At 44.4% G+C, this 22,916-nt stretch overlaps 2 protein-coding genes across 20 annotated transcripts in view; both read left to right on the top strand.

Moving 5' to 3' along the window:
* LOC116371288 (B-cell receptor CD22-like) overlaps positions 1 to 5,071 on the top strand; it is a 71,627-nt gene extending 66,556 nt beyond the window's left edge. For both annotated transcript variants that reach the window (XM_031820179.1, XM_031820177.1), the window contains exons 3-11: positions 185 to 532; positions 714 to 917; positions 1,743 to 2,081; positions 2,164 to 2,412; positions 2,691 to 2,954; positions 3,155 to 3,245; positions 3,356 to 3,407; positions 3,491 to 3,705; positions 4,063 to 5,071. In XM_031820179.1, coding sequence (XP_031676039.1) covers positions 185 to 532; positions 714 to 917; positions 1,743 to 2,081; positions 2,164 to 2,412; positions 2,691 to 2,954; positions 3,155 to 3,245; positions 3,356 to 3,407; positions 3,491 to 3,705; positions 4,063 to 4,144 — 1,844 coding nt within the window. In that variant the 3' untranslated portion in view covers positions 4,145 to 5,071. The remainder of the gene's footprint in view (positions 1 to 184; positions 533 to 713; positions 918 to 1,742; positions 2,082 to 2,163; positions 2,413 to 2,690; positions 2,955 to 3,154; positions 3,246 to 3,355; positions 3,408 to 3,490; positions 3,706 to 4,062) is intronic.
* Positions 1 to 22,916, top strand: part of LOC109878241 (uncharacterized) — a 205,849-nt gene that overhangs the window by 55,216 nt on the left and 127,717 nt on the right. For 3 of the 18 annotated variants that reach the window (XM_031820158.1, XM_031820163.1, XM_031820159.1), the window contains 2 exons: positions 21,106 to 21,183; positions 21,422 to 21,766. The exons of 14 other annotated variants lie outside the window; for them this stretch is intronic. In XM_031820158.1, the coding sequence (XP_031676018.1) occupies positions 21,129 to 21,183; positions 21,422 to 21,766 (400 nt within the window). In that variant the 5' untranslated portion in view covers positions 21,106 to 21,128. Of the gene's footprint in view, positions 1 to 21,105; positions 21,184 to 21,421; positions 21,767 to 22,369; positions 22,589 to 22,916 lie in introns of all 18 variants that reach the window. One more of the 18 variants, XM_031820160.1, reaches the window with a different exon arrangement.

Here is a 22,916-nt window from a genome sequence, read left to right as displayed (position 1 = left end):
ATGTGCTTGTGTTCTGTTAGGCATCTCCACTTCACTTTAAATAGTTGTGTTTCACACCTCACTGAGTGATGATTATCTGTGGTTTCCAATGTGGCAACAAAGTGTGGACAAACCCTAAACAAAGTGTGAGCCAAAATACCTTGTTCTAATACTGATACCATTGTGATGTCTAACTGTGTTTCAGTGGTACTGGGTCAGGATGGCTGGAGTGTTACATACACCACTCAGAGTATCTGTACCTTGAGGGGGTCAACAGTGGATCTGTTCTGCTCTTACACATATCCCAGAGGTTATACAGTCACAACAACCTTCTGGTTCACCAAAAAGTATGATGTGGAGAATTATGTGAGTCTGTTAGATGACCCAGACTACAAAGGTCGTGTGACGTACCGTAGCAATAAGAAGAATGGCCACACCCTGAAAATCACAGACCTGAGAGAGAGTGACTCAGCTACGTACATGTTCAGATTTATAACAGATCAGACCAGAGGGAAATATTTTGGGAGCCCTGGAGTCACTCTGTCTGTTACAGGTACAGTGATATTATATATAGTGTTGATCTGTTTAAATTGTTTAATTGGTTCAGGAAAATTGTCTTGATTTGTAGAGAAATAATATAAAAATGAATGTATGGTATAAAAGGAATGTCTGAATTGCCTCATTTGAACTAGACAACAGGTCATAGATGGTTTTAATGTTGTTATCTACTCCAGACCTGCAGGTGAAGGTGACCACTACATGGTGGTCAACGACACTGACCTGTAGCACCACCTGTACTCTGACTGGTAACCCCACCTACACCTGGTACAGGAACAGTAAGATTGTACAAGAGGACTCCTCCCCCTCATACACAGTCCAATTTAAAACTGAAGACAGCTTCTACTGTGCTGTAAAAGGCATTAATTCTCCTGCAGTGTGTGAGTGTGACTAATACACTTTTAAAGTCTGTCAAAATCCTCCAATACACCATTGGTCAGTGTTGATGTTTAGTGAAACAGACATGAGGTAGAGCTACTATTCCATATAGATTAATGGTGGTTGATGTTTAGTGAAACAGACATGAGGTAGAGCTACTATTCCATATAGATTAATGGTGGTTGATGTTTAGTGAAACAGACATGAGGTAGAGCTACTATTCCATTGAGATTAATGGTGGTTGATGTTTAGTGAAACAGACATGAGGTAGAGCTACTATTCCATTTAGATTAATGGTGGTTGATGTTTAGTGAAACAGACATGAGGTAGATCTACTATTCCATATAGATTAATGGTGGTTGATGTTTAGTGAAACAGACATGAGGTAGAGCTACTATTCCATATAGATTAATGGTGGTTGATGTTTAGTGAAACAGACATGAGGTAGAGCTACTATTCCATATAGATTAATGGTGGTTGATGTTTAGTGAAACAGACATGAGATAGAGCTACTATTCCATATAGATTAATGGTGGTTGATGTTTAGTGAAACAGACATGAGGTAGAGCTACTATTCCATATAGATTAATGGTGGTTGATGTTTAGTGAAACAGACATGAGGTAGATCTACTATTCCATATAGATTAATGGTGGTTGATGTTTAGTGAAACAGACATGAGATAGAGCTACTATTCCATTGAGATTAATGGTGGTTGATGTTTAGTGAAACAGACATGAGGTAGAGCTACTATTCCATATAGATTAATGGTGGTTGATTTTACAGTTCTAAATACTGACACCATTTGAAAAATGTACTTGTGTTTCAGCTTTTGAGGGTCACAGTTATTTCCAGGTGACTTACACCCAACAGAGGATCTGTACCTTGAAGGGGACATCAGTGGACATATCCTGCTCTTATACTTATCCCAGTGGTCATACAGTCTCTGAAACAATCTGGTATACAAAAGGAAAACTTGAAGAGGCGTCTCAAATCCTGAGCCCGGGCTATGGACGTCGTGTGGAGTACCTTGGAAATATGCAGAGTGACTCCATCCTGAGAATCACAGACCTGAGAGAGGAGGACTCAGCTGAGTATAAGTTTAGATTCAGAACAGATCAGACAACCTGGGAACCCACCTTCCCTGGAACAACTCTGACTGTGACAGGTAACACTGCAGGTCACATCCTATCAATACTGCAAAGGATTACTTAATGATGTACTCAGTGCTTTAATCCTCTTTCATTTAGGTCTGCAGGTGAAGGTGACTCCTGCCACTGTGACAGAGGGACAGAAGGTGACAGTGACCTGTAGCACCACCTGTACTCTGAGTGACAACCCCAATGCCACCTACATCTGGTACAAGAATGGACATGTAACCAATCAATCTAACAGTCTGTTCCTAAACCCAGTCAGCAGTGAGGATGCAGGCAGATACTCCTGTTCTGTAGAAGGCCATGAGGATCTCCCCTCTGATGAAGAGACTCTCACTGTCAGATGTGAGGATGTGTGATCCATCTCCAGTTGTATTCTTTTAGTAACATCTTCTCTCATCTATTATATCCATTATTTCAATCTTTGTCCAAGTTCCATGATTGTACTCATCTCATTACTGTAGTAACTACAAGTACTTCACAAACACTGTATTGTTACATTAATGTCTAAGTTACACATATTTATATTAATATTTCATTTATTTTAATCATAAGTCCAAGTTCCATGATGCTCCTCATGTAAAGCTCTATGTATGAACAATGTGTTACATATTGTCCACCAGACGGCCCAAAGAACACCTCAGTGTCAGTCAGTCCCTCTGGTGAAATAGTGGAGGGCAGTTCAGTGACTCTGACCTGCAGCAGTGATGCCAACCCACCTGTGGACAAATACACCTGGTACAAGAAGAACGTAACCTCACCAAAAGCATCAGGACAGAGTTACAACATCACTAACATCATCTCTGAGGACAGAGGAGAATACTACTGTAAGGCTGAGAATACAATATCATCTAATAACTCTACAACTCTGATGATCATTGTAGCAGGTAAAGTTACATCTTCAATACAAAACTACATGTTTCAATCTAATCTTAATCACTATACTTTGTCTTATTACACCTTAGTTTATAACTCTACATTGGGTTCTAAGATCCCTGAACAAGTATTGTATTAATGTCCTGTATTATAGTTTATTTTAGTTAATTATATAATGCCATGTTCTCATATCATCCATATTTTATTATAGGGAAACAAACCTCAGTTCTGACTGCAGCTGTAGGAATCATAGTGGTTGTTCTGGTTCTCATCCTCTGTCTCTCTGGACTCATGTGGTTCAGGTGAGTGAAAATGCATATTATCATGTTGTTCATTATTTAAACGTAGCAGTCTGATCTGTTGTTAACTTCATTATTTAATACAATTATTAATTCATTAATGTGCAAAACAGGAAGAAGGCCTCCAAATCCCCCTCTGACACAAGAGACACAGCAGACGGACAGGTGAGTCTGTTGGAATCAGAAGATGACTGTATTCTTTGTGGAACATTTTCTTCCTCATGTTGTCTGTCCTCTCTTCCCATCAGGGAGACTCTAGTCCAGTGTATGACAACGTCTCAAGCCTGGCCATGAGCCCCAAAGACAACCAGGATGACATTCACTACGCCAGCGTCCACTTCTCTCACTCCAAAAACCAGGAAGTGCCTCTGTACTCCACCGTCCAACAGTCTCAAACCCAGAAACAGGAAGAAGATGTCCAGTACTCTGCTGTGAAATTCAACCGCCCCACTGCTGCCACCCGGTGAGCATATTCTGCATTAATGGCATGCATATGCTGTTGCTTATTGTAGTAGATGTCATCAATATGCAAAACAGTTGACCCCTAGTGACTACTAGTGATGTCATTTCCTAAAACTTGTCTATTCCCAAAAATACCAACCCAACAATGGACAACTCAATACAATTACTATGACATGTCTATAATGAGGGAGTGATTTGATGATGGTTTTAAGGAAATGTTCCTATTTGATCCAAATGGCACCCTATTCCCAATTTAATGAGCTCCACATGCCCTGGTCAAAGGTAGTGCACTATAAAAGGTATAGGGTGCCACCATTTGGGACGCAGCCTTTGTTTCATTTCTGTTTCTCTGCTTCAGTCCCGTAGCAGCACAAGCATCTGAGGAGAACTCATCTGTCCTCTACAGCACAGTCAACAAACCCAGAACCAAGAAATCCTGAACAGAACTAACCCAGAACCAAGAAGACCTGCACACAACAAACCCAGAACCAAGAAGACCCGAACATTACAAACCAAGAACCATGAAGACCTGAACATTACAGAACCAAGAAAACCTGAACAGAACCAACCCAGAACCAAGAAGACCGGAACAGAACTAGTCCAGAACCAAGAAGACCTGAACAGAACTAGCCCAGAACCAAGAAGACCTGAACACAACAAGTTTAACAAAAACCTTGTATATCTGGACCTGTATATTATAACTTAGTGGTATAATTAAGCAATAAGGTCCGAGGGGGTGTGATATATTGGCCTATATACTGTACCACGGCTAAGGACTGTTCTTAAGCACGACACAACGCAGAGTTCCTGGATACAGCCGTTAGCTGTGGTATATTGGCCTATATACTGTACCACGGCTAAGGACTGTTCTTAAGTACGACACAACGCAGAGTTCCTGGATACAGCCGTTAGCTGTGGTATATTGGCCTATATACTGTACCACGGCTAAGGACTGTTCTTAAGCACGACACAACGCAGAGTTCCTGGATACAGCCCTTAGCTGTGGTATATTGGCCTATATACTGTACCACGGCTAAGGACTGTTCTTAAGCACGACACAAGGCAGAGTTCCTGGATACAGCCCTTATCTGTTGTATATTGGCCTATATACTGTACCACGGCTAAGGACTGTTCTTAACCACGACACAAGGCAGAGTTCCTGGATACAGCCCTTATCTGTGGTATATTGGCCTATATACTGTACCACGGCTAAGGACTGTTCTTAAGCACGACACAACGCAGAGTTCCTGGATACAGCCCTTAGCAGTGGTATATTGGCCATAAACCACAAACCCCCGAGGTGCCTTATTGCTATTATAAACTGGCTGCCAACATCAATAGAAAAGTAAAAAAGTATTTTTGCGTCATACCCGTGCTTTATTGTCTGATATACCAACACAATCTCACACTCAATTTGTGCAAATATGAACAAAAACAACAAGACACTCCTTTTTGAGCGATTTAATTTGTAGGATAATACACACATTTTGTGCGACTTCATTCATAGGAAAATACATTTTTGGCGGCAAACTTTTGAAAATGATCAGAGCGATTATCAGGACTTCTAAAGAAGGTAACTCTTCTCCCCAACGATCCATTTGTCCTTTTCTGTTTGTTTTGTCTTTGGTTCTTTTTCACACCTGGTTTCATTTGCGTTAATTTCTGTGTGTATAAGGGTAACCTGTTGCCTGCCTAAGTTTGTGTGGGATTAGTCTTTTTATTTGATGTGCTCAGTGTTATTTGTTTTCACGGTTACTTAAGTGTATATAGTGTCAGAACTGTGTTTGTTCCTCCGTGCGTTTGCACGGGTTCTCTGTTACGAGGGCGTTGTCCTTTTCGATTGTGCCATTCCAGTGTTGGTGGACTGTCTTCTTAAAGCACGCTTCTCAGGCATCCCTGCTCTCCTGCGCCTGACTCCTACACCTTTCACCTAGACGCACCTTATCACAGAAATGCATGATGAGTAATGGTGTTCCACACTGCCTTTTTTTGTCTGATATACAGTACACACTTCTGAAATGTTGTTTCAGCCAATCGGCATCCAGGAACCAAACTACCCAGGTTCACCTACCTAGGATACCCGGGGTGGCAGGGTAGCCTAGTGGTTAGAGCGTTGGACTAGTAACCGGAAGGTTGCAAGTTCAAATCCCCGACCTGACATGGTACAAATCTGTCGTTCTGCACCTGAACAGGCAGTTAACCCACTTTTCCTAGGCCGTCATTGAAAATAAGAATTTGTTCTGACTTGCCTAGTGAAATAAGGGTTGGTTTTGCCTTTTAAACTATGATGAACAAGAAAAGGACCTTAAAAAATATATATTTTTCAAGTATATAATTTTTTTTTAATATACACTGCTCCAAAAATATTAAGGGAACACTTAAACAACACAATGTAACTCCAAGTCAATCACACTTCTGTGAAATCAAACTGTCCACTTAGGAAGCAACACTGATTGACAATAAATGTCACATGCTGTTGTGCAAATGGAATAGACAACAGGTGGAAATTATAGGCAATTAGCAAGACACCCCCAATAAAGGAATGGTTCTGCAGGTGGTGACTACAGACCACTTCTCAGTTCCTATGCTTCCTGGCTGATGTTTTGGTCCCTTTTGAATGCTGGCGGTGCTTTCACTCTAGTGGTAGCATGAGATGGAGTCTACAACCCACACAAGTGGCTCAGGTAGTGCAGCTCATCCAGGATGGCACATCAATGCGAGCTGTGGCAAGAAGGTTTGCTGTGTCTTTTTATTTTTATTTTTATTTCACCTTTATTTAACCAGGTAGGCTAGTTGAGAACAAGTTCTCATTTGCAACTGCGACCTGGCCAAGATAAAGCATAGCAGTGTGAGCATACAACAAAGAGTTACACATGGAGTAAACAATTAACAAGTCAATAACACAGTAGAAAACAAAGGGGGGGTCTATATACAATGTGTGCAAAAGGCATGAGGAGGTAGGCAAATAATTACAATTTTGCAGATTAACATTGGAGTGATAAATGATCAGATGGTCATGTACAGGTAGAGATATTGGTGTGCAGAAGAGCAGAAAAGTTAATAAATAAAAACAGTATGGGGATGAGGTAGGTGAAAAGGGTGGGCTATTTACCAATAGACTATGTACAGCTGCAGCGATCGGTTAGCTGCTCAGATAGCTGATGTTTGAAGTTGGTGAGGGAGATAAAAGTCTCCAACTTCAGCGATTTTTGCAATTCGTTCCAGTCACAGGCAGCAGAGTACTGGAACGAAAGGCGGCCAAATGAGGTGTTGGCTTTAGGGATGATCAGTGAGATACACCTGCTGGAGCGCGTGCTACGGATGGGTGTTGCCATCGTGACCAGTGAGCTGAGATAAGGCGGAGCTTTACCTAGCATAGACTTGTAGATGACCTGGAGCCAGTGGGTCTGGCGACGAATATGTAGCGAGGGCCAGCCGACTAGAGCATACAAGTCGCAGTGGTGGGTGGTATAAGGTGCTTTAGGGACAAAACGGATGGCACTGTGATAGACTGCATCCAGTTTGCTGAGTAGAGTGTTGGAAGCCATTTTGTAGATGACATCGCCAAAGTCGAGGATCGGTAGGATAGTCAGTTTTACTAGGGTAAGCTTGGCGGCTTGAGTGAAGGAGGCTTTGTGGCGGAATAGAAAGCCGACTCTTGATTTGATTTTCGATTGGAGATGTTTGATATGAGTCTGGAAGGAGAGTTTGCAGTCTAGCCAGACACCTAGGTACTTATAGACGTCCACATATTCTAGGTCGGAACCATCCAGGGTGGTGATGCTAGTCGGGCATGCAGGTGCAGGCAGCGACCGGTTGAAAAGCATGCATTTGGTTTTACTAGCGTTTAAGAGCAGTTGGAGGCCACGGAAGGAGTGTTGTATGGCATTGAAGCTTGTTTGGAGGTTAGATAGCACAGTGTCCAAAGACGGGCCGAAAGTATATAGAATGGTGTCGTCTGCGTAGAGGTGGATCAGGGAATCGCCCGCAGCAAGAGCAACATCATTGATATACACAGAGAAAAGAGTCGGCCCGAGAATTGAACCCTGTGGCACCCCCATAGAGACTGCCAGAGGACCGGACAGCATGCCCTCCGATTTGACACACTGAACTCTGTCTGCAAAGTAATTGGTGAACCAGGCAAGGCAGTCATCCGAAAAACCGAGGCTACTGAGTCTGCCGATAAGAATATGGTGATTGACAGAGTCGAAAGCCTTGGCAAGGTCGATGAAGACGGCTGCACAGTACTGTCTTTTATCGATGGCGGTTATGATATCGTTTAGTACCTTGAGTGTGGCTGAGGTGCACCCATGACCGGCTCGGAAACCAGATTGCACAGCGGAGAAGGTACGGTGGGATTCGAGATGGTCAGTGACCTGTTTGTTGACTTGGCTTTCGAAGATCTTAGATAGGCAGGGCAGGATGGATATAGGTCTGTAACAGTTTGGGTCTGTCAGCGTAGTGTCCAGAGCATGGAGGCGATACCAGGAGACAGGCCAGTACATCAGGAGACGTGGAGGAGGCCGGAGGAGGGCAACAACCCAGCAGCAGGACCGCTACCTCCACCTTTGTGCAAGGAGGAGCAGGAGGAGCACTGCCAGAGCCCTGCAAAATGACCTCCAGCAGGCCAAACATGTGCATGTGTCTGCTCAAACGGTCAGAAACAGACTCCATGAGGGAGGTATGAGGGCCCGACGTCCACAGGTGGGGGTTGTGCTTACAGCCCAACACCGTGCAGGACGTTTGCCATTTGCCAGAGGACACCAAGATTGGCAAATTTGACACTGGCGCCCTGTGCTCTTCACAGATGAAAGCAGGTTCACACTGAGCACGTGTGACAGACATGACAGTCTGGAGACGCCGTGGAGAACGTTCTGCTGCCTGCAACATCCTCCAGCATGACCGGTTTGGTGGTGGGTCAGTCATGGTGTGGGGTGGCATTTCTTTGGGGGGCCGCACAGCCCTCCATGTGCTCGCCAGAGGTAGCCTGACTGCCATTAGGTACCGAGATGAGATCCTCAGACCCCTTGTGAGACCATATGCTGGTGCGGTTGGCCCTGGGTTCCTCCTCATGCAAGACAGTGCTAGACCTCATGTGGCTGGAGTGTGTCAGCAGTTCCTGCAAGAGGAAGGCATTGATGCTATGGCCCTGAATCCAATTGAGCACATCTGGGACATCATGTCTCGCTCCATCCACAGACTGTCCAGTAGTTGGCGGATGCCTTTGTCCAGGTCTGGGAGGAGATCCCTCAGGAGACCATCCGCCACCTCATCAGGAGCATGCCCAGGCGTTGTAGGGAGGTCATACAGACACGTGGAGGCCACACACACTACTGAGCCTCATTTTGACTTGTTTTAAGGACATTACATCAAAGTTGGATAAGCCTGTAGTGTGGTTTTCCACTTCAATTTTGAGTGTGACTCCAAATCCAGACATCCGTGGGTTGATACATTTGATTTCCATAGAAATTTTTTGTGTGATTTTGTTGAAGCACATTCAACTATGTAAAGAAAAAGGTATTTTATACAAATATTTCATTCATTCAGATCTAGGATGTGTTATTTTAGTGTTCCCTTTATTTTTTTGAGCAGTGTATATATATTTACAGCAAACACAATCTGATTACAGGAATCTTTGACAAATAAACTTGTAAGATTAAACTTAATTGTCGTTGCTTTTTACTTCTTATAAGTCATATCTTCTCCCTTCCTGTCCTGCCTGTGATGTAAGATACCTGCCTTTCAGTCTCCTCTCCCATCTTCTCTAACATAATAGAGGTTAGATTAGTCAAATAAATCCCTGACTGAAGGGGAGTAGAAATGTAATTACACTGTAACAAGCATTGCAGTTCATTGTAATAACTAAATGTAACTGGTGGTAATTGCAGTCTGTAATTACAGAGATGTAACAACAAATGGTTGTTACCATGCTTGTTTCAAAAAGTTTTCACTAAATTCAATAATTTATTTTATTTTATTTTACTTTATTAAACCTTTATTTAACTAGGCAAGTCAGTTAAGAATGAATTATTATTCACAATGATGGCCTACCCTGGCCCAACCCCGGCACATTCTGCCCGTTGTGTACAGCCTGGAATCGAAAAACAGGGTCTGTGCCTCTAGCACTGAGATGCAGTGACTTAGACCCCTGCACCACTTGGGGGCCCCACATTTAGTGTTTTGTTTCTTCTCAGCTGCATTTGATTAAGTAATAACTACCACAAGGTTGTAATCTCTCGTGGACTGATGCGGTGGCTGTCCCGAGATTAGATAGGCTCTAATTACCTACCCGTGAACACACACTCTTCAAAAGTTCCACTCAATGTTGTTGTTAGCACTTGCACCCAAAACGTTTACCATCTGGGTTAACAGATCAGATACAGTATAGGTCAACCTCACTGACTGGCGTCTACCATGCCATAGTTAGCTAGTTAGCTAGTGCTTAGCTACATTCAGAAGTAACTAATGTTACTCATAGTGTGCTGACATAAGTACATAGCTAGCTAACTAAGGTTAACATGCTAGGTGTGTCTTACATAATACCATTGAGGTACCGATACCCTGTGAACAAGGTTCAGGGAAGATTAGACCATTGAGGCTAGCTAGCTTTAGAGTAGTCATTACAGCATAGCTATTTGCCAGCTTAGGTAGCTAGCTAGTCAACGTAAGAAAACTAGCTAGCTTGATAGCTAATTTCCAAAAACTCAACAGATTGCATGGGAAAGTCTATTCTGTAGGTGGTAGCTAGCTAGCTAGCATAGTTGGTAGTTGGAAGGGACAAATAGCATAACAGGTAAGAAGCAGTTGGAGAGAAGTTTTTAACAGTACAATGGCAGGTTCTTAAAGTAACTGTCCAGTGAAACTCTCACTTTTAAAAGTTCATATTCTGTTAATATTCTGTTTACTGACAATACACTCATACCCAAATAATTTTGTTGACTCATACAATGCTCGTATTTGCGGCTAAACTATTTTTAAAAAAACTGACCTCAAACAGACTGTTTCAAAAATGCTTGCTATTTCCTAATAGTATGATGTCATACTCCTGAGGAGGATGAGCTGGCCAATAAGTGATCTACTGTGATCTAGAGGAGTATGAGCTGGCCAATAAGTGGTCTAATGTGATCTAGAGGACTATGAGCTAGCCAATAAGTGGTCTACTGTAACTATTCTGTCAGCTAAATAGTCCTCACAGTTAACATAACTGTAATACAGGATGGCAGACAATTTTATAGGCTGCATAACAAGGCTGCACTACCAGACCCAACCACAGAGGTATAGTATAGACAGGCTGCACTACCAGAACCCACCACAGGGACATAGTATAGACATGCTGCACTACCAGACCCGACCACAGGGACATAGTATAGACAGGCTGCACTACCAGACCCCACCACAGGGACATAGTATAGACAGGCTGCACTACCAGACGCCACCACAGGGACATAGTATAGACAGGCTGCACTACCAGACGCCACCACAGGGACATAGTATAGACAGGCTGCACTACCAGACCCCACCACAGGGACATAGTATAGACATGCTGCACCACCAGACCCCACCACAGGGACATAGTATAGACAGGCTGCACTATCAGACCCCACCACAGGGACATAATATAGACAGGCTGCACTACCAGACCCCACCACAGGGACATAGTATAGACATGCTGCACTTCCAGATCCGACCACAGGGACATAGTATAGACAGGCTGCACTACCAGACCCCACCACAGGGACATAGTATAGACATGCTGCACTACCAGACCCCACCACAGGGACATAGTATAAATGGCCTCCAATACCAGACCCCACTACAGGGACATAGTATAGACATGCTGCACTACCAGACCCGACCACAGGGACATAGTATAGACATGCTGCACTTCCAGACCCGACCACAGGGACATAGTATAGACAGGCTGCACTACCAGACCCCACCACAGGGACATAGTATAGACATGCTGCACTACCAGACCCCACCACAGGGACATAGTATAAATGGCCTCCAATACCAGACCCCACTACAGGGACATAGTATAGACATGCTGCACTACCAGACCCGACCACAGGGACATAGTATAGACAGGCTGCACTACCAGACCCGACCACAGGGACATAGTACAGACAGGCTGCACTACCAGACCCCACCACAGGGACATAGTATAGACATGCTGCACTACCAGACCCCACCACAGGGACATAGTATAGACATGCTGCACTACCAGACCCCACCACAGGGACATGGTATAGACAGGCTGCACTACCAGACCCCACCACAGGGACATAGTATAGACAGGCTGCACTACCAGACCCCACCACAGGGACATAGTATAGACAGGCTGCACTACCAGACCCCACCACAGGGACATAGTATAGACAGGCTGCACTACCAGACCCCACCACAGGGACATAGTATAGACAGGTTGCACTACCAGACCCCACCACAGGGACATAGTATAGACAGGCTGCACTACCAGACCCCACCACAGGGACATAGTATAGACATGCTGCACTACCAGACCCCACCACAGGGACATAGTATAGACAGGTTGCACTACCAGACCCCACCACAGGGACATAGTATAGACATGCTGCACTACCAGACCCACCACAGGGACATAGTATAGACAGGCTGCACTACCAGACCCCACCACTGGGACATAGTATAGACAGGCTGCACTACCAGACCCCACTCCAAGGTGGCATAGTATAGACAGGCTGCACTACCAGACCCCACTCCAAGGTGACATAGTATAGACAGGATGCACTACCAGACCCGACCACAGGGACATAGTATAGACAGGCTGCACTACCAGACCCCACTCCAAGGTGACATAGTATAGACAGGATGCACTACCAGACCCGACCACAGGGACATAGTATAGAAAGGCTGCACTACCAGACCCCACCACAGGGACATAGTATAGACAGGCTGCACTACCAGACCCCACCACAGGGACATAGTATAGACAGGCTGCACTACCAGACCCCACTCCAAGGTGACATAGTATAGACAGGATGCACTACCAGACCCGACCACAGGGACATAGTATAGAAAGGCTGCACTACCAGACCCCACCACAGGGACATAGTATAGACAGGCTGCACTACCAGACCCCACTCCAAGGTGGTATAGCCATTGACTATAGAGGAGTTTGATTTATGATTTACCCAAAATACTACAACAATATAGAAATACATACTGTACATCTAACATTGATTTATTTTGTAGATTAGCTACAACGTGGTTTAGCTGCAAAGATTGTAAATTCGAACGACTCTGTTTTTACAAATAATGAGTGAACCTTTTCTTGTAGTTTAGGGACAAATCTATTGGTTTCATTGGTCTTTTGGGATAATGCTTTTGGCTCGTTGTACTTTTGGGACTATGCTATTGGTTCCATTGTAAGTATTTTGTCTGTTCCTGTTGTTTGTCCTGCTGTCCAAAGGGTGAGGTTGGAGAGCACCAGGCTGGTGATCAGGTACCCAGACCGCTAGATGCAGAGAACCCCTCACTCTCCACAGAGGACCAACCCTATACGCCTCAACACCTCCTTAGCCTCCCAGTACACCTCCACAGGGTAAGGACATCTGTCCATCTGTCATAACGTCAACTATCATTTATAAACAGATACAGTATAAGCATTTATAATGGGTTAATTATGAGTCATTCTGAAGTTTTACCAATCAACTCATATCATACATTTTGATACAGAAAAATGACAGACAAATGACGGATTGTGCCGGTGGGAGCAAAGGTGCAGGTGTTTTCATATGTCCTCCATAGAGATAGATAGAGGACTCTAGTTCCCAAAAAGCCCTTTTTAGCATGGGCAGCGCCATTGAGGACTGTCAGTTTCAAGTGGGACTTCCTATGTGTTAAGGAAGGATCACATAATTCCATCCGGATCATCAGGAGGGATCAGCCAATTAATTATACTCATGAGTAAACATTCCTGTTAAGGGAATTTTTTATCTGTAATGACTAATTATATATACATTTCAATCAGGATGTACTAATCAGAATACTATTATGTTACTGTATATGTACTAATCAGAATACTATTATGTTACTGTATATGTACTAATCAGAATACTATTATGTTACTGTATATGTACTAATCAGAATACTATTATGTTACTGTATATGTACTAATCAGAATACTATTATGTTACTGTATATGTACTAATCAGAATACTATTATGTTACTGTATATGTACTAATCAGAATACTATTATGTTACTGTATATGTACTAATCAGAATACTATTATGTTACTGTATATGTACTAATCAGAATACTATTATGTTACTGTATATGTACTAATCAGAATACTATTATGTTACTGTATATGTACTAATCAGAATACTATTATGTTACTGTATATGTACTAATCAGAATACTATTATGTTACTGTATATGTACTAATCAGAATACTATTATGTTACTGTATATGTACTAATCAGAATACTATTATGTTACTGTATATGTACTAATCAGAATACTATTATGTTACTGTATATGTACTAATCAGAATACTATTATGTTACTGTATATGTACTAATCAGAATACTATTATGTTACTGTATATGTACTAATCAGAATACTATTGTGTTACTGTATATGTACTAATCAGAATACTATTATGTTACTGTATATGTACTAATCAGAATACTATTATGTTACTGTATATGTACTAATCAGAATACTATTATGTTACTGTATATGTACTAATCAGAATACTATTATGTTACTGTATATGTACTAATCAGAATACTATTGTGTTACTGTATATGTACTAATCAGAATACTATTATGTTACTGTATATGTACTAATCAGAATACTATTATGTTACTGTATATGTACTAATCAGAATACTATTGTGTTACTGTATATGTACTAATCAGAATACTATTATGTTACTGTATATGTACTAATCAGAATACTATTATGTTCCTGTATATGTACTAATCAGAATACTATTATGTTACTGTATATGTACTAATCAGAATACTATTGTGTTACTGTATATGTACTAATCAGAATACTATTATGTTACTGTATATGTACTAATCAGAATACTATTATGTTACTGTATATGTATGAATTTTCTTTCTTAATCCTAGTACTGAATATAATGTGTGTAAATATAATCAAGGATTAGAACAATGACTGTCTGTTCCTTGGTAGAAGTGAATGAACTAAATCTTCAGACTGGCTAGAATGCTTATCTACACCGGAAGACCTTGGCTCAGCCATAAATTATATTAAATTGGTAGGGAGACGATGTGGGAAGGCTTGAGATACTGCCTTTGTACCAGGGTGGGAGAAGAGACGGGTTGGTACTGGAACTAATGACGTCATTTTCAGTTTATAACCTGTGGTAACCTGTATCGTGTTCAGTACTCTCGTGAATAAACTCTGCTGATTGACTTTAAGACTGGGCTCTGTCCATTATTATAGAATAAGGGTCTTACAAATCCTTATGAATTGACAGAGTGTTTAATTTTAATTGGGTATTAAAACATAGAGCAATTTAATTCCTGTAACAATTCCATAACTGCAGGTGGCAGTAAATCGCCAACCTTGGCTTTACACCTGTTCAAACAACACACTCCAGGTGGCAGGATGCACCCTTTTAGTTCATTTACCCACTCATAGAAGTAGTAGAAGAAGAAAATGGACTACTTCAAAATGGAGATGGCCTCAATGGCACTGCTTAGTTCAAACTGCCCGTGACCTCACTGAAGCAAAAATGGGACATATAATGTAGACTATCATCACTTCTGTATGTGTAATGTTTACTGTTCATCTTTATTGTTTATTTCACTTTTGTATATTATCTACCCCACTTTCTTTGGCAATGTTAACACATGTTTCCCATGCCAATAAAGCCCCTTGAATTGAATTGTAGACCTCTCTCTCTCTCTGTCTCTGTCTCTGTCTCTGTCTCTGTCTCTGTCTCTGTCTCTGTCTCTGTCTCTGTCTCTCTCTCCCTCTCCCTCTCCCTCTCCCTCTCTCGCTCCCTCTCCCTCTCCCTCTCCCTCTCCCTCTCCCTCTCCCTCTCCCTCTCCCTCTCTCGCTCCCTCTCCCTCTCCCTCTCCCTCTCCCTCTCCCTCTCCCTCTCTCTCTCTCTGTCTCTCTCTGTCTCTCTCTCCCTCTCCCTCTCTCGCTCCCTCTCCCTCTCCCTCTCCCTCTCCCTCTCCCTCTCCCTCTCCCTCTCCCTCTCTCTCTCTCTGTCTCTCAAGCCTGACCAGAGAAGACGAGACATGACACCATTGCAACCCTGACCACCGTGCATCAAGGGAGTAAGAGCAGTATGAGGAAGAGCAGAATACTGCATTTTGAAGAAGAGGATGAGGGACTGTGTGATGAGGATAAGGGACTGTTCCCTATTTTAAAAGGGAACAGGAGGCTTGGATAGAATGGGGGGTGTTGGGTTGTATCACCCCTTTTGTAGTCCTCTGACACACAGACAGAACATTGGACATACAGTATGAGTGTGTGAATTGTCAGTCAAAATGAAGAGGAGTGCACCTCTGATTTCCGTCTCCCTCAACCTGAGCTGTGAAACATGTCATCATTGATGTCACATGATCAACATCATCTTTAGACCATATTGTGGACACTGTCTGACCTGCTAATTTACTGACAATTCAAACTTCTGCCTGGACAAGACAATTCAAACTTCTGCCTGGACAAGACAATTCAAACTTCTGCCAGACATGGTCAGGGCGTGAGTTGGGGTGGGCAGTCTATGTTTGTTTTTCTATGATTTGGGTATTTCTATGTTTCGGCCTAGTATGGTTCTCAATCAGAGGCAGGTGTCATTAGTTGTCTCTGTTTCAGAATCATACTTAGGTAGCCTGGGTTTCACTGTGTGTTTGTGGGTGATTGTTCCTGTCTCTGTGTTTGCACCAGATAGGACTGTTTAGGTTTTCGCACATTTATTGTTTTGTTAGTTATTTCATGTATAGTTCCTTTATTAAAGAACATGAATAACCACCATGCTGCATTTTGGTCCGCCTCTCCTTCACCACAGGAAAACCCTTACAGAATCACCCACCACAACAGGACCAAGCGGCGTGGTAACGGGCAACGGCAAAAGCAGCAGCTGGAGAAGGAACAGAGGCAGCAGCAGCAGGAGCAGCAGCAGCAGCAGGAGAAGCAACAGAGGCAGGAGAAGCAACAGAGGCAGCAGCAACAGGAGCAGCAGCAGCAGGAGAAGGAACAGAGGCAGCAGCAGCAGGAGAAGGAACAGAGGCAGCAGCAGCAGGAGAAGGAACAGAGGCAGCAGCAGCAGGAGAAGGAACAGAGGCAGCAGCAGCAGGAGAAGGAACAGAGGCAGCAGCAGCAGGAGAAGGAACAGAGGCAGCAGCAGCAGGAGAAGGAACAGAGGCAGCAGCAGGAGAAGGAACAGAGGCAGCAGCAGGAGAAGGAACAGAGGCAGCAGCAGCAGGAACAGCAGCAGCAGCAGTGGGAGAGGCTGCACTATTTGGAGAGACGGACTTGGGAGGAGATTCTAGACGGGAAAGGACCCTGGGCAGAGCCAGGGGAATATTGCCGCCCCAAAGCCGAGCTGGAGGCAGCAAAAGCAGAGAGGGGGCATCATGAGGAACTAACACGGCAGAGCGGATGGAAGCCTGAGAGTCAACCCCAAAAATGTATTGGGGGGGCACACAGGAAGTGTGGCGAAGCCAGGTAGGAGACCTGCGCCAACTTCCTGTGCTTACCGGGGGGCGAGAGAGACCGGGCAGGCACCGTGTTATGCTGTGGAGCGCACGGTGTCCCCAGTGCAGGTGCATAGCCCGGTGCGGTACATACCAGCTCCGCGTATCGGCCGGGCTAGAGTGAGCATTGAGCCAAGTGCCATGAAGCCGGCTCTACGCATCTGGTCCCCAGTGCGTCTCCTTGGGCAGGCTTACATGGCACCAGCTTTGCGCACGGTGTCCCCGGTTCGCCTGCATAGCCCAGTGCAGGCTATTCCACCTCGCCGCACTGGCAGGGCGACCGGGACCATTCAACCGGGTAAGGTTGGACAGGCTCGGTGCTCAAGAGCTCCAGTGCGCCAGCACGGTCCGGTCTATCCGGTACCACCTCCACGCACCAGCCCTCCAGTGGCAGCCACCCGCACCAGGCTGTCTCTCCGTCTCATCCTTACAGGTGCTCCCGCCTGCCCAGCGCCGCCAGTGCCACCAGTCTGCCCAGCGCCGCCAGTCTGCCCAGCGCCGCCAGTGCCGCCAGGGGCCGCCAGTGCCGCCAGTCTGCCAGGGGCCGCCAGTGCCGCCAGTCTGCCAGGGGCCGCCAGTGCCGCCAGTCTGCCAGGGGCCGCCAGTCTGCCAGGGGCCGCCAGTCTGCCAGGGGCCGCCAGTCAGCCAGGGGCCGCCAGTGCCGCCAGTCAGCCAGGGGCCGCCAGTGCCCCTCAGCCCAGAGGCGCCAGTGCCCCTCAGCCCAGAGGCGCCAGTGCCCCTCAGCCCAGAGGCGCCAGTGCCCCTCAGCCCAGAGGCGCCAGTGCCCCTCAGCCCAGAGGCGCCAGTGCCCCTCAGCCCAGAGGCGCCAGTGCCCCTCAGCCCATAGGCGCCAGAGGCCCTCAGCCCATAGGCGCCAGAGGCCCTCAGCCCCGAGCTTCCGCCCCTCTGTCCCGAGCTTCCGCCCCTCTGTCCCGAGCTTCCGCCCCTCTGTCCCGAGCTGCCCCTCAGTCCAGTGGGGTCATTTAGAAGGGTCGCCGTGGTTAGGAGGCCACGGAGGCAGACAATAAGGCGGACTAAGACGATGGTGAAGTGGGGTCCGCGTCCCGCGCCAGAGCCGCCACCGCGGACAGGTGCCCACACAGAGCATCCCCTATAGGTTAAGGTTTTGCGGTCGGAGTCCGCACCTTTGGGGGGGAGGTACTGTCACGTTCTGACCTTTCTTTCCTTTGTTTTGTCAATATTTATTATGGTCAGACCATGAGTTGGGTGGGCAGTCTATGTTTGTTTTTATATGATTTGGGTATTTCTATGTTTCGGCCTAGTATGGTTCTCAATCAGAGGCAGGTGTCATTAGTTGTCTCTGATTGAGAATCATACTTAGGTAGCCTGGGTTGTGTGTAGGAGTAGTATTAACATGAGATACAGTGATGGTGGGTTGTGTTTAGGAGTAGTATTAACATGAGATACAGTGATGGTGGGTTGTGTGTAGGAGTAGTATTAACATGAGACACAGTGATGGTGGGTTGTGTGTAGGAGTAGTATTAACATGAGACAGTGATGGTGGGTTGTGTTTAGGAGTAGTATTAACATGAGATACAGTGATGGTGGGTTGTGTGTAGGAGTAGTATTAACATGAGACACAGTGATGGTGGGTTGTGTGTAGGAGTAGTATTAACATGAGACAGTGATGGTGGGTTGTGTGTAGGAGTAGTATTAACATGAGACACAGTGATGGTGGGTTGTGTGTAGGAGTAGTATTAACATGAGACGGGTTGTGGTTTTGTTGGTGTAGATGCACTTCAGATGTCACTTCCCTGTTCTACTTTCCTGTCTGTCCTCTGACAGGCCTCCTGAATCATATCAGAAATCTATATATGCACATTAGACTATACAGAATATGTTCCTCTGTAGCTCATTTGGGAGAACATGGCACCTACAACGTTATGGGTTTGATTCCCGGGACCACCCAGAGGTAAAATATATGCTCAAAGACTGTACATTTATTTTGATAAGTAAATGGCAATATTTATGGACAGCAGACTACAATAGACCACACAGTCAATACAGCAGGCTGTGGTGATGTTCACTCATGCCTCTCCTAGATACAGCTTCTACCAGTACTGTACAACAGAGGAGGCTGGTATACAGGAGGATGGGCTCAATAAAATGGCTGAAATGACAGGAACATCATTCATTTTATTCCCATTACTTCCCAAATGAATGAGGACATCATGAGGACTGGAGGCTGCAGTAATGTAGCGATGCCAGTAGGTGGAGCTCTAGTCTAGAACAATGAACCTTCAGTACCACTTTGATGCAGCTGATGAGGAGTGATGGTCATGGGTGTTTAAATGGAATGGGTTCAAATTGAATAACATCAATGAACTTTGACCTGTATATACAGAACTCAGAAGGGCAAGGTAGGTCATTAAAATGTTAATGTTATAAGTAGTATAGTCAACACATTGTTTACATGGTTCTGTCTGTAGTATAAAAGACCACAGTGAAAACTGACACATTTTTTAAATAAAATGTATATATGCCCAGACTTGTCTTTTACACCATTTCTGTTCTATTACAGTAACAGCCCTTTTCTGGTGTGTTGGTCTGGTTGCCATGTTAATGTCTTTACTAAACAGGAAGGACAGTTCTGCATCCACTACTTGTGTTCTGACTGCTTTTATAAGGTTTCAACACTTACTTCTTGTTTTCACTCACTACCAGACAGTTGACTCACTGTACAAGACCTCTCCTCTTCACTTCACTCTGGAAATACTCTTGACAATATCTTGAAATATGGTTTCTGGTTATTTGTTTTTAGTCATAAGTCAAATACTTGAGGGTAATGTATCATTTGTGTGTGTGTGTGTGTGTGTGTCTGTGTGTGTGAGAGAGAGAGAGAGAGAGAGAGTGAGAGAGTGAAAGTCACTGGCTGTTTAGCCTCACAGCTTGAGGATAGGTGCTGTCATTGAACCTGGTGGTCAGTCTTTAGTCACTGGCTGTTTAGCCTCACAGCTTGAGGATAGGTGCTGTCATTGAACCTGGTGGTCAGTCTTTAGTCACTGGCTGTTTAGCCTCACAGCTTGAGGATAGGTGCTGTCATTGAACCTGGTGGTCAGTCTTTAGTCACTGGCTGTTTAGCCTCACAGCTTGGGGATAGGTGCTGTCATTGAACCAGGTGGTCATTCTTTAGTCACTGGCTGTTTAGCCTCACAGCTTGGGGATAGGTGCTGTCATTGAACCTGGTGGTCAGTCTTTAGGCTGCTGTACAGCTTGATGGACCGTAGAGGATTGAACATTTATCCTCCTATATTTGGGGTTCTGAGAATAAAACAACTTCAGAACGATCAATGTAGAAATATGTGTTTACAGTTCTACAGATCTGTTCAATAAGTGGTTGTTGTTTATGTTGTTGTTGATGACTATTGGATACATTAGGAAATAGTTTTTGCATCATACATGATGTCATCTTAATAAATAGACCGATGTAGACAGACATGCAACACGTCACACACATTACATACATATAGACTTACAGACAGACAGTATTCACATAGACAACCATATAGCACAATACAACACAACACAATATGAGCCTGGTTCATTTTCAGTAATGAGGCCCTGGACCCCATTTACAGTTTCTACTTCAATGTATCAGGTGGAGTTATTCACCAGCTATAGAGTGAGTTGTCATTTATGTTTCTAAGACTGCAGGGTGAGAGATGTAACAATGGCCTTGAGAACAGCAGGAAGTGTGTTGGTGGTCTTTCTCTGGTCTGTGACAGGTATGGTCTCATTCATAACTTATATGTTGGTCAATCTACAGACATTTGTATTACATGTGCTTGTGTTCTGTTAGGCATCTCCACTTCACTTTAAATAGTTATGTTTCACACCTCACTGAGTGATGATTATCTGTGGTTTCCAATATGGCAACAAAGTGTGGACAAACCCTAAACAAAGTGTGAGCCAAAATACCTTGTTCTAATTCTGATACCATTGTGATGTCTAACTGTGTTTCAGTGGTACTGGGTCAGGATGGCTGGAGTGTTACATACACCACTCAGAGTATCTGTACCTTGAAGGGGTCAACAGTGGATTTGTTCTGCTCTTACACATATCCCAGTGGTACAGTCACAACAACCTTCTGGTTCACTAAAATGGAGGCTGGTATAGAACCTGAAGATCTAGGTCAGGACCCAGAGTATGCAGGTCGTCTGGAGTATCATGGAGATAAGAAGAAAGACTGCACCCTGAAAATCACAGACCTGAGAGAGAGAGACTCAGCTACGTACAAGTTCAGATTAATAACAGATCAGGAAGGAGGGAAATATTCTGGAAGTCCTGGAGTCACTCTGTCTGTCACAGGTACAGTTACATTCAATATAGTTAAACTGTTGAATTCCATTTAGTTCAGGAAAATTGTCTTGGTTTGTGTTTATGTCTGCATAACATAGGATTTCTTCCATCTTTGTATTAGAGTGATAAGTCAGTGATAAAGGGATTTACTGTCACGACTCCGACCGAAGGACACTCCCCTTCCCGTTCGGGTGGCGCCTGGCGGTCGTCGTCGCCGGCCTACTAGCTGCCACTGATTATTTCCTCCCCCTCCTTATGTGTTGATTGTGTGCACCTGTTTTGAGTTAGGTAGTAAGGCTTTATTAGTCAGCCGGCCCGCAGGGTTCCTTGTGCGGGATTAATTATTGTGATCGTCTGTTTGGTGTACTTGTGTGCACGTCTATGGGTTTTGTGTTTTCCCATTTTGTGGGTTTTCCCTGGACAGTTTAAGTCCCCCTGTTTGGGGCATTTGTTTGTTCAGTACGCCCTGTGTTTTTGTGAGGGTTGGCTTATGTTCAGTGTTTCTCAGTGCATTAAAATAGCACAACCCCTGAACTCTCTGCTTCCTGCGCCTGACTCCTCACCCACTACACTCAGACCGTTACATTTACAGTGATATTGTTTTTTCTCCAGGTCTTCAGGTGAAGGTGACTGGAGGACATCAGGATAAGACACTGACCTGTATCACCACCTGTACTCTGACTGACAACCCCACCTACATCTGGTACAAGAACGGACAACATCTAGATGAGAGCACCTCCCCCCAGTACAAATACTCAGTCTCCAATGACTATGATGCCAGTTATTCCTGTGCTGTAAAAGGCCATGAGGACCTCCACTCTCCTGCAGTGTGTGAGTGTTCATTTAATACATTATACTGTGTGTTGGTTTCACTATGAGAACTTGAGAACTTTGAGCATTTCTAGATAGAAATGAGAATACAATCTGTTGTTCTCTTGTTATGTCACTGTGTTTCAGGTGTTCAGGGTCAGAGATGCAACAGAGTGACTTACACCAAGAGGAGAATCTGTGTCTTGAAGGGGTCAACAGTGGACATATCCTGTACTGTTGGTTATTATTCCACCACATCATCATTCTGGTTTAGAAGTGATAAGTCGACCCCTGAAGACCTAACAACAGACCCAGGGTATGCAGGTCGTGTGGAGTATACTGGAACATA

This window comes from Oncorhynchus kisutch, unplaced genomic scaffold, assembly GCF_002021735.2.
Source record: "Oncorhynchus kisutch isolate 150728-3 unplaced genomic scaffold, Okis_V2 scaffold3072, whole genome shotgun sequence".
Classification (NCBI taxonomy): domain Eukaryota; kingdom Metazoa; phylum Chordata; class Actinopteri; order Salmoniformes; family Salmonidae; genus Oncorhynchus; species Oncorhynchus kisutch.
This window is presented reverse-complemented; position numbering and strand designations above follow the sequence as displayed.